This window comes from Ictidomys tridecemlineatus, chromosome 5 (genome assembly GCF_052094955.1).
Source record: "Ictidomys tridecemlineatus isolate mIctTri1 chromosome 5, mIctTri1.hap1, whole genome shotgun sequence".
In the NCBI taxonomy this organism is placed as follows: domain Eukaryota; kingdom Metazoa; phylum Chordata; class Mammalia; order Rodentia; family Sciuridae; genus Ictidomys; species Ictidomys tridecemlineatus.
The window spans coordinates 24236912-24251610 of NC_135481.1; the positions used below are offsets into that span (position 1 = coordinate 24236912).

Consider the following 14699-nt stretch of genomic DNA (forward strand, 5'->3'; position numbering starts at 1 on the left):
TGTATTTTATACTCAGACATTTCACAATGGCAATAAACATGGCTATGAAAATCCCACTTTCAAGGAAAAAGTTAAACCAAAAGGCAGGCAAGCAACATGGAGGCCAGGTGATGTGCTATGTGAGTGTAACTGTCATCAGCCAGCAAAATAATTATAATAGCCTGTCTCTCACCTCAGTAATACACTGGAAGAAGTTCAGTTCCCCTGAGGATGAGGGACTAGGCTGTTAACTAGCAAAGAAAACTTCCAAGTATCCTCATGTCTATGAGGTGAGAGACCTGGTCCAGGTCAGCTAGTAGTGCAGAGCAGTAGTTCTCAGTTCTGGAGGAATGTTCTCCAGACACTGTTTGGGGGATCAGGGAGAATGTCACTTTCTCTTCTGCATCTAAAGAACACACCCCAAGAACATAAGAGTGGAATTGAGTGATGCAAGGAGGATATGAAAGTCTGAGGTTAGAATCTTATTCTGGGGAAGTTTGGGATAGTGTACACTTTCATGGGGCTAAACTAAAGTCATTTTAAAAATAGAAGCAGAGTAAACGTGCTTTAAAATGGGGAAAACAGGTAAATGAATGGCAGCCTCATTGAGTCAAACTATTTTGTTATAGATCTTTGGCCCTGTGCAGGAAATTCTGAGGTTTAAAACTATGGATGAAGTTATTGAAAGAGCCAATAACTCAGACTTTGGACTTGTAGCTGCTGTCTTCACTAATGACATCAACAAGGCCCTCACAGTGTCTTCTGCAATGCAAGCTGGGACTGTTTGGTAAGATCAGAAGCAATCTCATTGTACTGGCTCTAACAAAATTCCACTGGTGGTATAGAGGCCTATGTTACTTCATTTTTCTATAATGAGTAACCTGAGACAGGCTAACTTTATTTTTTAAAAAGTTCTTTAGCTCAGTTCTTGAGGCTGAAAGTTAAAATGGCATGGAAGGGACACTTGATTATATCACTTCATGGCAGAGGAAGCTCATGTGGGAGAAAGAGATTACATTGCCAGACAGGAAACAAGAGAGAAAAATTCAGGTGTTTGGCCCTATCTTAGAACAACCTAAGGGCTATACACTTGTAAGAGCTCTTGGGGAGCACAGAACTACTACCTTAAACCCCTCTGAGGTAGCTCAACAGTGACCCAAGGACTTCCCACTAGGCTGCACCTCTTTAAGGTTCCACACTGTCTTCCAGAATGGCCACCCTGGGGACCAGGCTTTCGACACTTGAACCCTTAGGGGAAACTACTTTCAGGTTAGAGCAGGGCCTTATGCTACCAGGAGCCTTGGTAAAACAGATATCCTCTGGAAGGATGGAGAATACCAAGGACATCCGAACTTTAGCTTGAGAATGGATACACTTCTTACTTGCAAGATAAGAAAATCAAGTAAATTTTAAACTATAAATAAAGTTTTTGTCTGGAGACTAGAAACAAGAAATAAAACTTTTGAAAGAAATGTCATGCTAATAGGATTATTTCTCTGCAGGTAAAATTCATACTAACAGTACTATGTTTTCTTCTTTCAGGATCAATTGTTACAATGCCTTAAATGCCCAGAGCCCTTTTGGAGGGTTCAAAATGTCTGGAAATGGGAGAGAAATGTAAGTGTCACAGTTGCTGATGCCTGCAGAGATGCAGGGGTTTTGAATGTTGGCCTAGAACAGCACTCAAAACATAGTTGAATTTTCTGAAACTCCTCTGTTCACTAAACTAACACTTTGTTGAGCACAAACTACTATAATCTAAGTATTACATGCATGGTACAAGAGTGAGTAAGATACAACTTCCTTATGCTAAGTGGGGACAAAGAAAAATTAATGTACCAATAATTCTATTTAATAAGGGCTATTATAGAAGTATGTCAGACATCTTGTAAATATGGAGCAAAAATCAGTCTTGTCTAGTAGTGTCAGAGAAGACATCCAGAGGAAACAACATTTCAACTTTTAGGAGTAGGCTTTCACCAACTGGCAGCCCAAGGGCCAAATCTGGCCCAGAAAAATGTATGTTTTGCTTTCATGGTATTTTAAAATCTTCAACTAACACTCCAACATGAGAAGGCTTCACATGAAATGTAGATTTCTTTCTTGTTTCAGTTCCCTCACAAAAGAATCACCAGAGCTGTGAGCTCTTCAGCTTGCCATGTTCCCACCATTCCTCTTGCTTCCTGGGGTGGATGTTGGCCACCATACCTGTTGCCCCTACCCAGTCCCCTCACTTATATCACCTTCTCAGTCCTGATAGGTTCTTTGAGATTGGGATTGCAGGGTTTAGGGCATAGGATCAACAGGGGGGACCTACTGAAGGTACAAGTGGAAAGGTTGGTTTAAATCACATCTCAAAGGAAATTCCATGGTAATCAGAAGCTACCAGAGATTTTAGGGCCAAGATACCTAGAGTATAGAGGGTGTGGTGTCTTGGCAGACACTAGAGAAGAAGACCAGTTCGAAGGATTTACTGTAACAATAATAGGTATCTTAGTTCATTCAAGCGGCTAAAACTAAATGCCTTAGACTATATAATTTATAAGCATTAGAAATGTATTGCTCAAGGTTCTAGAGGCAAAGTGTGGCTGAATGGGCAAGGGAGCTCATTCAGAACCTCTATACTCCTATTCTTGAGGGAGCCCTCATGATTTAATCACTTCCAAAAGGTTCCAACATATGAACTTTCGGGTGACAGATGGACATTCACCAAAGCAGATGTTATTAATTAAATGCCTGCTGTTTATCTGGCTTGATGCTGACTTCTTTTCTAACATTGTCTCATCCAACTTTCACGTTGTTTCTGTGGGATAAATACATTACATATATTACGGAGGAGCTAAGGGGAAGAGTAGTTAAGTAGCTTGACCAAGTCACATAGTAAATGGCATATCTGATATTCCAGCCTAGGTCTCAGTGACTCTGAATGCCCTTAACTCCTGTGGATCCAGCTAAGGAAGCATGAGGGCCAGACACAGGGACTCTTTAGGATAGGATAAGAGCCTGACAATCCTTCTGAGATGCTAATGCCCTGAAAAATAGCACTGTCGCAGAAGTAAACTAGACTCCAGGGGATTTCAGTACAGAAGCATTTAGATATGATCTTTATTATAGATATTTGAGTTGCCTTTCTAGGAGAGGAACACTTGCATTGATGGAGAGAGAGGAATATATTTTCAAGGTTGGAAGGTAGTTAGCCATAGTGGTGCACCCCAGTAACTGGAGAGGCTGAGGCAGGAGGATGGGAAGTTTGAGACCAGTCTGAGCAACTTAGCAAGACTCTCATCTACTTAGCAAGATCCTGTCTCAAAATAAAAATGACTGGGGATGTAGCTTAGTGGTAAAGCACCCCTGGTTCTGTCCTCAGTACCGAGAGAGAGAGAGAGAGAGAGAGAGAGAGAGAGAGAGAGAGAGAGAGAAGGAAAAACAAAAAACAGTAAAGCAAGGTTAGCAGTGGAGGAAGAGTAAAAGACCTTATGAAAAGTAAGTGTGGCACTTCAGTATTGTGTACCGAACCCTTTAGACTAGAACAGAGGTTTACATGCTTCAGATACTTGAGCTGATACTTCTAGCAACTAATGATTACACCTGTAAATAGAGATACCTTTGAGGCCAAGAGCAGTTCAAGAATCATACTGTTCAGATGTGAATCCTGGCTCTACTACTTACCACCTGTGCAACCTTGCACAAATTACTCAATCTCCTCAAGCTCCAGTGTCCTCATCTATAAGGATTAGACTCGCAGCTTTGAGGTTTGTCATGAGGGTTAAGTGTTGGCATTAAGTACGCTGGACACCAGCAGTGTCTGGCAAGCCTTTAGAAGGCGTCAGCTGCTGCCATTAGTGCTCAAGCAGGTGAGAGGTAGGTGCTCCTTCTTTTTCTTTACTAACCTGTTGCTTTGGAAGTGCTGCAAAAGTTTTCCTAAATCCCGGGAAATGCCACCTGTCTCTCGTAGGGCCAGGGGGAGCTTTCCTCCTTAGATTCTTTGCTTCTGGCTTCAGTGTTCCCACACTGACTTTCCAGCCAGAACCATTAATGATCTAGATCCTGTTCACACTGGTACTCCTTCAGCTTGTATACTCTAGGTATCTCCTCTTCACTCTCATGTGGTCTTAACTTTCCACTTTTATGCTTCAAAATGTATTCTGCTTGTTATTTCATTTCCTGCCTCTGTAGCTGTCTTCATCCAGTCTCTGAAATGTTGGGGCCGTCACTGGCTCTGGGAATGCTGCTTGCACTGACTGTTTTGTTACAGATCATTAACAGGGTGAATCACTGGCATAAAATATACTTGTAAAAAATGGTTGCTGGCTGATGGAGCCTCCCAGGCTAACTCTTGTCCTTCATCATGAGCAAGCCTCCTGCCAGAATCCAGGCTTGTGACATTATCCTAGTCCAGCATATTCTCATCGGAAATGTCCCCTTGCTAAAAGATTGTTTGGCTGTGTCAGAACATGTAACAGTAGCCCAAGAAGTAGAAGAGCAGCTTCTCTCTACTTGTCTTTTAGGTATGGGAGTGATGTGTCCTTCCCACAGCAGTGAGAAAAAATAAGAAAAGATGCTGTTTGATGAGACCCATTTCATCTTATATAAATGGCATAGCTCTTTGTCTCTACTTACCCCCAAATGCACTCTCTCTTTCTTAAATGATCTAGAGTGGTAGAAAATACTTCAATTAAAAGAACCTGCACGTTTACATCTCATTTGATATATCCCCAGAAATTCCACTGAGCCTTCCATCTGGAAAAATTGTTTTGTTCATGACCTGTAGACTCCATACCCATCCCCAAATCCATCCCCAAGAGGAGCCGGGAAGGGAAGTGACACTGCTAGAAACAAGCTTCAGGGAGGGTTGGGGAGCACAGAGTTCTCCCACAGAGAGCTGTGGGGAGGGCTGCCCTCTGCAGGTTGTCTGATGGGCTGGCCTTTTCTTCCTGGAGGTCAGAGACTTGAGCCACGTGTCTCTTCGTTCTGCCTGCCCAACTAATTTTGTCTGTTTCTCCCTTCCCATCCTTTTCTTTTCTTTCTTATTTAAGCTCCCCCTGAAAGATGGTAAAACATAAGCTATAAAGTATGTGTCACAAACTGAAAGAAAGCTATGAACCTTAGCATTTTAGTAACTATAAACATAGGCCTTGAAAATGAAAAGCATAATAGGGAAACTTGATCAAGTTGTGTGCGTGTGTTTGTGTGTGTGTGTGTGTGTGTACATGCACACCAGAAGTCACCTGCAATCTGGTGAGGTTGTTAAGCATCCTTATCTGGAAGCCAGTCTCAGAGATTCTGATTCAGTAGGTCTGGGTTGGGGCCTGGGATCTGCATTTTTAACAAGTTTCTGGAATGATTTTGATGCAGGTAGTCTGGGACCTCACTTTGAAAAATGCTGCTGCAAGCCAAATAAAAGTGCAGGAATATATATATATATATTTACTTGGGATATAATTCACCCATAATACAAGTAAGAATTTATTTGGGATATATATATATATCCTAAAATGGCTTGCTGGGAGCCACCAAAATCTGACATTTTTTTCTCACCACTGGGTATGCCACATTTGGTTATCTTACAGACTGTAACCTAGTCTGTTGAGAAGCAGGCAAGTGGGCTTCTAGATGTTTGTGTGCCCTGTGCTCTACAGCTGTTAAAGTGACCTCACAGAGATTGAGGCTCTTTAGCAGTGAGATGCCTGTCTTGTGCAGCTGTGAGGATCTTCCTTTTGAGCTATGGAACTGTTTGTGTCAGAGAATTTAAGTGCAGCAAAGAGATTCTAGAGATAGTGAAACAATGGAAGAATCCAAACTTCAGGACTTTGTGAGTGCTTCCCAAAGTGTGGATCAAATGACCACCTGAGTCCCCCTCCAGACCTACTGGAAACAGAATTTTTGGTGCCTGGAAGGTCAAGAACCTACAGTTTCAACAAGCTTCTCAGGTACTGCTTATACATGCTGACTTTCAGGAAGATGCCTGGGCACCAAGAGAATGGGGTGATTTAATTGGGTCCTTCCGCCAGTTAATGGCAGAGGCATTAGTATTTCTGTCCACTGACTCCAGCTGCAGGGAGGATTCTTTGCTCTATGAGGCCTCCATTGTCTGCTCTATGATGGCTCCCTTGGTGCCCTGAGCACCTGGGAAGTCCTTCTTTTGACAATAGATCTATTGTTCCAGGAGTGGGTTGAAATCCATCCCTGCCCAGGAACCAGGAAAAAACACTCCCAGACTAGCAGGGTTTCCACTGCTTCATGCACCCAAACACTGTGGGATCCAACATTCATGTGCAAAAGCAATTGTGAGTTTCTGACTTCATAGACTTCCTTACATTTGTCACAACCTAGTTAGAGATCTAAGTGGGAGGAAAGAGTGGTTCAGGGTCTGCCGCAAGTGCGTGCACGCACAAGCCAGGAAATGAGAAGGGAGTAACCTCACTTCAAACAGGAGACACATGATGTCCTTGATGAAGAGACAATTCAGAATTGCCTAAGGGCAGGGAAAACTAGAGAGAGAGAGCCAAAGCTGAGCTGGTAACATAGAGACCCAAGGCCTGCATGGAGTTAATGAGGGAACCTTGTAATGAGTAGGGCAGTCCTAGTTTGCTGGCCTCATTCCTCTAAATGGAATGACCCTGTAGGCGAAGCTAGAGAACAGGATGCTTACCAGGCTCTCCTGGACTGCTCTCTGATGTCCCAGGGTGGGGGCCTTGTAAACTGAGGTGCCCTCAGGGTTCAGAGGAGTCAGCAGCAGTGATTGGACTCTGTATAAGGCTATCAGATCCCTGAAAGGAACCAGGAGGAACTATTTACTGCCAATCTCGCTTGTAAAACCCAGTTGCAATAACTGACCATTTTGAAAGAGAGCTTTTCTTAATCCTTTCATACTCAAACACGTCTGAGTGTTCTTTTATTTTCTCCTGGTGGAGACCATATGTCCAGAAGACAGAACTGGGAAAAAGGGTGATAGGATGAGACCTCCTCACTTACTTTCTCCCTTTCACAGACACTTTGAGTGCCTTTTCCCTGCCAGGCACTATAGGCTGACCATGATGTATTGTGGGGGCAGAAAGCAAGTTAGTGAGCTGTGGCTCAGGGGGACACAGAGGTGCTCCCAAAGCTCTTCCAGTGTGGTGAAATCATGGTGGAGATATGGCAAAGCGCTCTGGGGAACAGAAGAGGAGGGGAGTGCCTTTCCCTGGGCTGTCAGGAGAAACCTCACTAAGGAGGACTTCAAAAAGAAGAGAGGAAAAAACTTCCTATATTTTAAAGAAAAATTGAAAATGTCGATTTTATAATAAAATTCTTAAAAGGCAACGTTTAAGTGAAAATGAGGGGAAACGGCAAGGTGGAAGAAAAGGAGCATTACAGTAAGCATGCTTCACCATATGCCTGCCCTCTGGTTTCTGACAAGTGTCCAGAGGCCTGGGAATGGCTGTGTCCCCTGTCTCCACTTAGAGAGTGACCATACTCATATCTCCTCCTTACTCCCAATCACCTGCAAGTTCTTCAGAGGCTGGGACTAGTTATTTAGTTTTGCTTGACCTGAGCCCAGCACAGTAATATCTCAGTAAATGAAAAATGATTGGCAATCTTTGATTCTGACCAAGATCACAGAAGAAGAGGGCAAAAAAAAATCTTAAAGAGGAAGCTTACTAATGGTTATTTTTATTCCCTGAATCCTACCTCGGATTCCATGAGGCTACGAACAGTACTTACTGATTTTTTTTTTAAGATATTGAAAATGATTTCTGCATTTCCATGGTGGGCTCTTAGGTCTTCATCCCTGTTTATTGAATCTAAGGAATAATGAAAAGGAATTTAGAATAGCAGAGAGGATCCTCCTCTGAGAATCTCAGCCTTTTCTTTCAGTTGCAATGACTAGCTCTCTAGGCACAGCATCCAAACATCCAGGGGTATGTAGAGGCAGGAGCAGGGCTTTAGGGAAGAATAGCACACCACCCGCATCCTGAGGAACCAGTGTGCCTGAGGGAGGAACAGAACCAAGGCACTGGAAGACTAGGGACTTGGTTCTGCCACTGCCCCTGGTGCTCAACCAGGAAGGAGCATGCCCTCTGGCAACAGCTAACCCTGGGTCTGGCTCTCTGAGTAGCTGGAGTCATTGCGTTTCTGTGTAGTATTATGGAGGCAAATTATCTTTTGAGAAATGATGATTGCATGTGAGATGAGGGCTCTCTCTGCTCCTCAGAGGAAGGCCTAGATGTCCCATCCATTAGGAATTTTTATTTGAAATCTCTAGGTGTTCACAAGTGACAAACTGAATCTTTTCTAGAACTACCATCACCCCCCTGCCATGACTGCCTGGGTTCTGGCATCTGATTCTGCTTATTTCTATTTTTCAGGGGAGAATTTGGCTTGCGCGAGTACTCAGAAGTTAAGACTGTGACTGTAAAGATCCCCCAGAAGAACTCCTAAGAAGGCTAAGAAGAAAGGCGATGGCCGGCCTACACCACTCTCCCTCTGCTTTCTCTGTAGGGCCCAGCTGTCAGGAATAGAATCGAGCCAAGGTCCTTCTTTAAAGGTTGAGATGATGATATGTAGCAGGCAGGTCACTGCACCACTGAAACAAAGCAGCTGGGCAGGTTTCTAGGCATTCTGCAAGGGATCACCTTAATGATACCAAGCATGGGGGAAGGTGGGGCAGAGGTAAGGGGACAAGCTGTGGGACACATCCAATAGAATAGGGAAGCTGCTTACTGTCGCAAAGAACATGATGCTGTCACAAAGAACTTCCCTCTCCAAAGAGGTGGCCTTTGTGCCAGCTTCATTTTCTTCCTTCCAGTTCTCCCTGCTCTTCCACCCCTCCCTCTCCTCCAAGGAGATCTCAGCTGAGCTCATTTGGGGCAGATGTTTGGGCCGGGAACAATTTTCCAAGGTTTTGCAGCCAAATTACCATTTCATGTCATCCATTTCTTCAAAGCAAAACACGAAATGGTTTTAGTTAAGAGCCAGACCAGCCTGGAAAGGCCAGGAGCTGGTGCACTTCAGACACTCTCATGGTCAGAACTTGGGATCTTCCTGACCCAATTTGTTTTTTTATGTCCATAAATAACACATGTGAAATAAGATCAGGACGGTGCAGATGAGAGGTCATTGTGTGTAGTTCATGGCTTCTGAGCTTGCTATAGATTGTGTGTGTGTGTGTGTGTGTGTGTGTGTGTAATTCTTTTATTGGTTGTTCTGGAATAAGGAGTGTTTTTTTGTTTGTGTGTTTGTTTTTGGTGAGTAATCTCTTTTCCAAAGCTTATCTTAAAACCAACCCAAAAAACAATTCAAGTAGGCTTGGGAAGTTGCTCAGGTTGGATTCCTTGCAGAAATAATTTGATTTCCAATACTAGCTGAGAATTCTTATCACGTGAACTATTTCTGTAATCACAACCCATAGCCTCTTCTGCACCCCAAATCCCAGTGCACCAGCACCTATACATCCTGTTGCTGCAGGTGTCTCTCAGGCCTGTCATGCCCAAATTACATGCCCTAATTCCATTGGCAGCAACCTTGGAAAACCTGGCCAAGCCTGAGGGTGTTCTCTATTTGTAGAATGCCAGCATGCCACAGTGTCCACGCTCTGCCAGAGCTCCTCTCACACCCAGTGGCTCATCCACACACCATTCTTGCCTCTCAATAAGTGAGCTTCAGCCTACAGAAGGGGAGGCATGAAGCAGGCCAGCCTCCTTCTCCTAGCTTGGCTCCTCTGCTTTCCCGTAATCCCCCGGTTTGGTGTGTTAACTTCCTCTCCTTCTCTTTCCAGCTGCCACCTCCAAGCCAGTCTCTAACCTAGATGAAGATCATTTATTTAAAAGTACCAAACATAACCTAGAGTACATGGAGTATGGGCAACGTATATATAGCCTTCTATACTGAGCGTGTTTTTCTGCTTTCTACCTGCACCAGTTTTCTATTTATAACCCTCGTGTATTCATGATGTTTTAAAGAAATCTCTCCTTGCTGTTATTTACAAACGGAAGTGCGTTCAGCTGCCTGATGCCTTGACAGATGCCGGCTTTCTGAGTTCTTCCATTGAATGCCCTGCTCTTCTCCTGTAGCGCGTCCAAGTGAACATACATTAACCAACTAGTTACCTTTGAACTGCAATATAGAATGTGAAATGAAGATTTATTTCTTTTAATTTACTTAAAAAGAAACCTCTGTGCTGGCAATAAAGCATTTATATTGTGTACTCCTTGGGATGATCTGGCCGTGTTGTAAGTCTGTGTCGCACTGGGTACCTTTGAGTCCTTCCCTTGGCTGCTGGGGTTTTTAGCTGTGTTCTCTCTAAGGTCACTAAGCATAACTCTGGGAGGGTATTTTTGTAAACAAAAAATTGTTTTCTGACCCTTTAAAATCCATTTGTGCTTATAGTTTTGTGTGGCAAGGAAATGACTGATTAAATGATAGTTTTCATTCAGACACCTCCATGGAAGCTGAAATGTGGAGGAGTTTTTAAGCCCTAATGTGGGCTACACAAGCAGAGTTCACATTGTTGATGGCACTTGATAGTAGCTTTATTTGTATTTACTAAAGTGAAATGGAGTCCAAGGCTGACAACCTGATGAGATAGTTTAGCATCTGTAAAAAGAAAGCTGTCTTCTATATACTCCAAATGGACCCATATTTTCTACCCTTTGGACCTCCACATTCCCCACTTCCAACCCGTAGACTCTCCATCCAAATTCTGGTGAGACAAACTTGTGAGACAAAAACTAAATTGACGATTGAGCCCCAGAGTAAATCCAACTTTGAGAGAGAGAGAGGCCTTGCCCTGGACTGGAAGTCATTGCTCTGTCTGAGGATATCTGGTCCTTTAAAGAAACTAATGAAGCATGGGACAATGCAGCCTTGGAGCACTGGGTCAGACTCAGATATAAGACGGGGGTTCCCTGTGACTCTACCTTATTATCAGTACATTGATCCATCGGGCAGAAAATGAGGAAGAGATGGGCCTGAAGTGATAAAATCGACCAGTTCTTTGGAACAGTGCCATTACAGCATGTGCACAGCAGGAATTTGAATAAGGTAAACGAAAGAAAGCATTCTTGGCAAAAGGAGCAACCTTTTAGGTTGGGGTGGGGCTGAGCTTGGCATACTCCCTTGATAATGAGGAGATGCAGTGCAGTGCGTGCCAGCAGTTGGTCAGCAGGAGGTGCTCCATGGAGCTGTAGTAGGAAATCAGGAGTCAGGGTGGGCTCGAACTGGAGAGGAATGGCAGCAGTGGTCAGAGCACACTGGACTGGAGCCAAGGGAGTGGGAGGAGAGAGACTGATGGAGGTCAGTTTGACATTACACTTGTTCAGCCCGTAGGGATGGAGAGGAAACAACAGATCAATGGACAAGACACGAGCACTTGACTGAATGTGAAAGAAGGAAAAGATAAATGAATTTTCAAACTCAGGAGAGTTGGGAAACAGCAGTGCCACTGCCTGAGAAGTTGAAAGATGGGACAAAGTTTTGAGGAGAGATCTGGACTTCAGGCTTTGGACATGCAACTTGTGGGGTGACAAAGAGACAACTAGAGCAGGTGATTGAGAGAGGATTAGAACTTTGTTCAGGTGACTTGACTATGGCATGACTCCATGAAGGGATGCTCCAGAAATCCAGATACAGAGACAGCAAGGGGAATTTATAAAAAGATAAGACCAGGGCCAGGAAGCAAGAGCCCAGCGAAAGAAGTGGAGGCTTGGTCAGAGAAATATGTGCAAAGAAAGCCACACCAACTCCCTCCCTCCCTTTCCCCTCTCTCCCTCCACAAATAGCTGTTACACCAGGCACTGGCACAGGTTCCAGGGACACAAAGCAAGCCAGACATGGCTACTCCCCTCGTAAATCTCACAACATGAAGTAGCTCACAACCAATAGTGGCTGGCTTCACTATCTCACTGTAGCTCCTTCACAGATGTTTAACTTACAGAGGATAATGTAGTTCTTTCCCGGTCTGCTCAGTGGATAATCCAGAGTGACAGTTTTGCCCATTGTGCCAGCTATCAGTGTGACAAAGTGAAAAGCACAGTACACCAAAGGATCAGAAGGGGGATTGGAAGTCCTCACTGGAGTTCCCTATCTACCATTTATAAGGATGGTCTTTGGACAAATCACATCACCTCCATGAATCTCCACCTCCTACCCTCTTAGGATCACAATGGCCATTTTGCTCTGCCTGCTTCACAGAGCTGTGTGCAGATAAAGCCACACCATGGATGACACCGTTCTTTTCTTGACCTGAGACATCAGCTATACACACACAACTCTAAGCTAACTATAAAAAATAAAAGCCAAATGCTCTCTCTTGCTTTGCTGGCCAGTACGTAAGACATCAGAATTCTTCACCTTTCTCCCAGCTTTGAGGCCATCAAAGAGACCCTGACACTCCTAGGTGGTTTTCTCTGAGAAACCCTGGAGAAGGGCTTCTTCACTTGGAGGCCAGATCTCCTGAATATCTCACCAGCAAGGGTCTGGTGTGTATACAATTCTGACTTTACCCCAGGTTTGGCCCTGTTCGTTTCATGCATTGTTTAGACATTCTGTAGGGTGATTGTAAGATGTGCAGGCTCCAGCAGGCTGTACCACCCCGAATGTCTTCTATAACCACTGCTCACCAGTGGAGACCAGCAGGGAGAAAGAGCAGGGGGATATCCCCTCTGGAGCCCCATGAGGCCCTATTCCTAGCTGTGTCACCTATCTGATTGTCACTTGTTTATTGGCCAGATTGAAAGGAAGATCAACCTGCTTTTTAGCCTTTGGTGTGAAACTGCTTGGATAAGATTTCTGAAACTGCCTGGATAAGGTTTCCTTTGGCCATTTATCTACGCAGCCAGGAGGAGGTTTTCAGGCTGAGCCTCGCTCCTGCAGGAGCAGAAGCACTGTGTGGCCTCAGGATCTTTGGGCCTGGCTGTTTGGTCTGTTTCTCAAAAGCAGTACCTTGTCCTCCTCATGAAATGGATGTTATTTATCTAGTGGGCTTGAGTTGCCTAACTTCTTTATGATATTGTTTCCTCAGTCTGTCTTCAGCAGTGTGCATCTAGTTTCATATTTTACATTCTGGGCATCATAAACATTATACCAACTCAAGTACACCTGAGCTGGGAAGAAGAGGAACCCTCTGTCCCTACCCCACCTGCAACTGATTGCAGGGATTTGGGGACCCTGTGAAGACCTCTGTCTGATTCTGGAAAGAGATAAGACAAATATTGTGCTTCCCCCAGTTCCTCCTGGTTGGTATCTCTGACAGCTCTCAGCTCTCCCCCCCAGGGATAGCTGAGAAGCAAGGAACAAGAACCCATAGTGCTTAGCTTGACAGAGTTTAGAAAACCCAAAGGGAATTGTCTGTTTGCTGAATAGCCCAAGTCCCAGTCTCCATTTCCCAAGTTAAGTTCACGAATGAACAATGAAGATTTGTGTAAAATGGAATAAAATCCAGATGCCATTTGATAATACAATTCCCTTATGCTCCCTGGTAGCCCTGAGGAGGTGTGATGCTCGCAAACATTCACAGCCTGAAGCATGGTCCGATCCCAGACTCAAACTGCTATTCGAGAAGACTTGATGTGTCTGTCCAGGGGCTTATCAGACAAAGGCCGGGGAGCAGGTGTGTGTAAAGGAGTCATCCACATGTCGCGTGGGTTAGTTTTTTAGTTCAGGTCTGACATGTCTAATTTGAGAAAGGGGAGATTGTCAGCAAGGTAAAGAGCTTCTTGGCTGGGCACAGTGCTACAGGCCTGTAATCCTAGCACTGGGGTGCTGAGGTGAGAGGATCACTTGAGCTGAGGGGTTTGAGGAAACATAGTGATCCCTGTCTCAAAAACCAAAAGGCTCCTCAATAGGCAAAGAAATCCCAAAGTATTCCACCACTCTATGTGTGTTCTTGAAAAATTAGCCATTCAAACCTTCAGTTTCCCTACTTATAAAATGGGCAGTAAAATTATGCAGCTGTGAAGAGGTGGAACAAGACCAAGCCTGTAAAGTGCTTGGCCCCCATTGTCAGCTCAAACAAATGATAGCAATGAATAAATCCAAATAAGCAAGTCAGTATTCACTAGAGCTAAGGTTCCAGGACATAAATCTCAGGTTTCCTGGAGGTGGTCCTTGTGTAGAAACCAGGCAGGAGCACCCCTGCATTAAGGGAGACAGAATATGAAACTGCAGCCAGTCTCTTGGCAACTGTTGGGAAGTTGGAAGGTGAATGACCATTTAAAAATCATATGTCACTGTCCAGTCGGTTCTGCCCCATTGCTGAGTCACTGAGATCCAGAGGCTTCTTAACACACAAGATGTTGCTGCAGCATCTGTTCTATTTAAAAGAACAGGTAGCGGGAAGGGACCAGAGTTCAACTGGTGAGGTGGGTAAATGTTGATTTAGAGGAGGGTTTTGCCACCTTGTGCTGAATTAAGTGTTAGCTGAGATGATTATTATTAGATTATTGTTGTTATGGTCCCCAAACTTGAGAAGCATCCTGTCTTCTTTCTGGGATGGAAATACCTTGTCCAGATCTGATATTCACATTGAACCATGGCAGTCCTCAGGAAGGTGATGGTGGCTCCCTTGAAAGAGGAATGTTATGGAAAACATCTCTCCTCCCCATAGCTACAAAGTGTGACTGTGAGAAGAGCTGGGGCAGGTTTGCCAGGTGTTGAAAATGGGAACTTCTTCCAAGCAGGGTTTGAGGTAACGTCAGCAGAGAGCAAAACAAAATGCCCAGGACAATTCTGGGCATTTGCTT

At 44.3% G+C, this 14699-nt stretch overlaps 1 protein-coding gene across 2 annotated transcripts in view; it reads left to right on the plus strand.

Moving 5' to 3' along the window:
• Aldh1a2 (aldehyde dehydrogenase 1 family member A2) overlaps positions 1 to 10165 on the plus strand; it is an 87392-nt gene extending 77227 nt beyond the window's left edge. For both annotated transcript variants that reach the window (XM_005316616.4, XM_078049555.1), the window contains exons 11-13: positions 609 to 766; positions 1522 to 1596; positions 8328 to 10165. In XM_005316616.4, coding sequence (XP_005316673.1) covers positions 609 to 766; positions 1522 to 1596; positions 8328 to 8400 — 306 coding nt within the window. In that variant the 3' untranslated portion in view covers positions 8401 to 10165. The remainder of the gene's footprint in view (positions 1 to 608; positions 767 to 1521; positions 1597 to 8327) is intronic.
• Positions 10166 to 14699: the final 4534 nt, after the last annotated feature.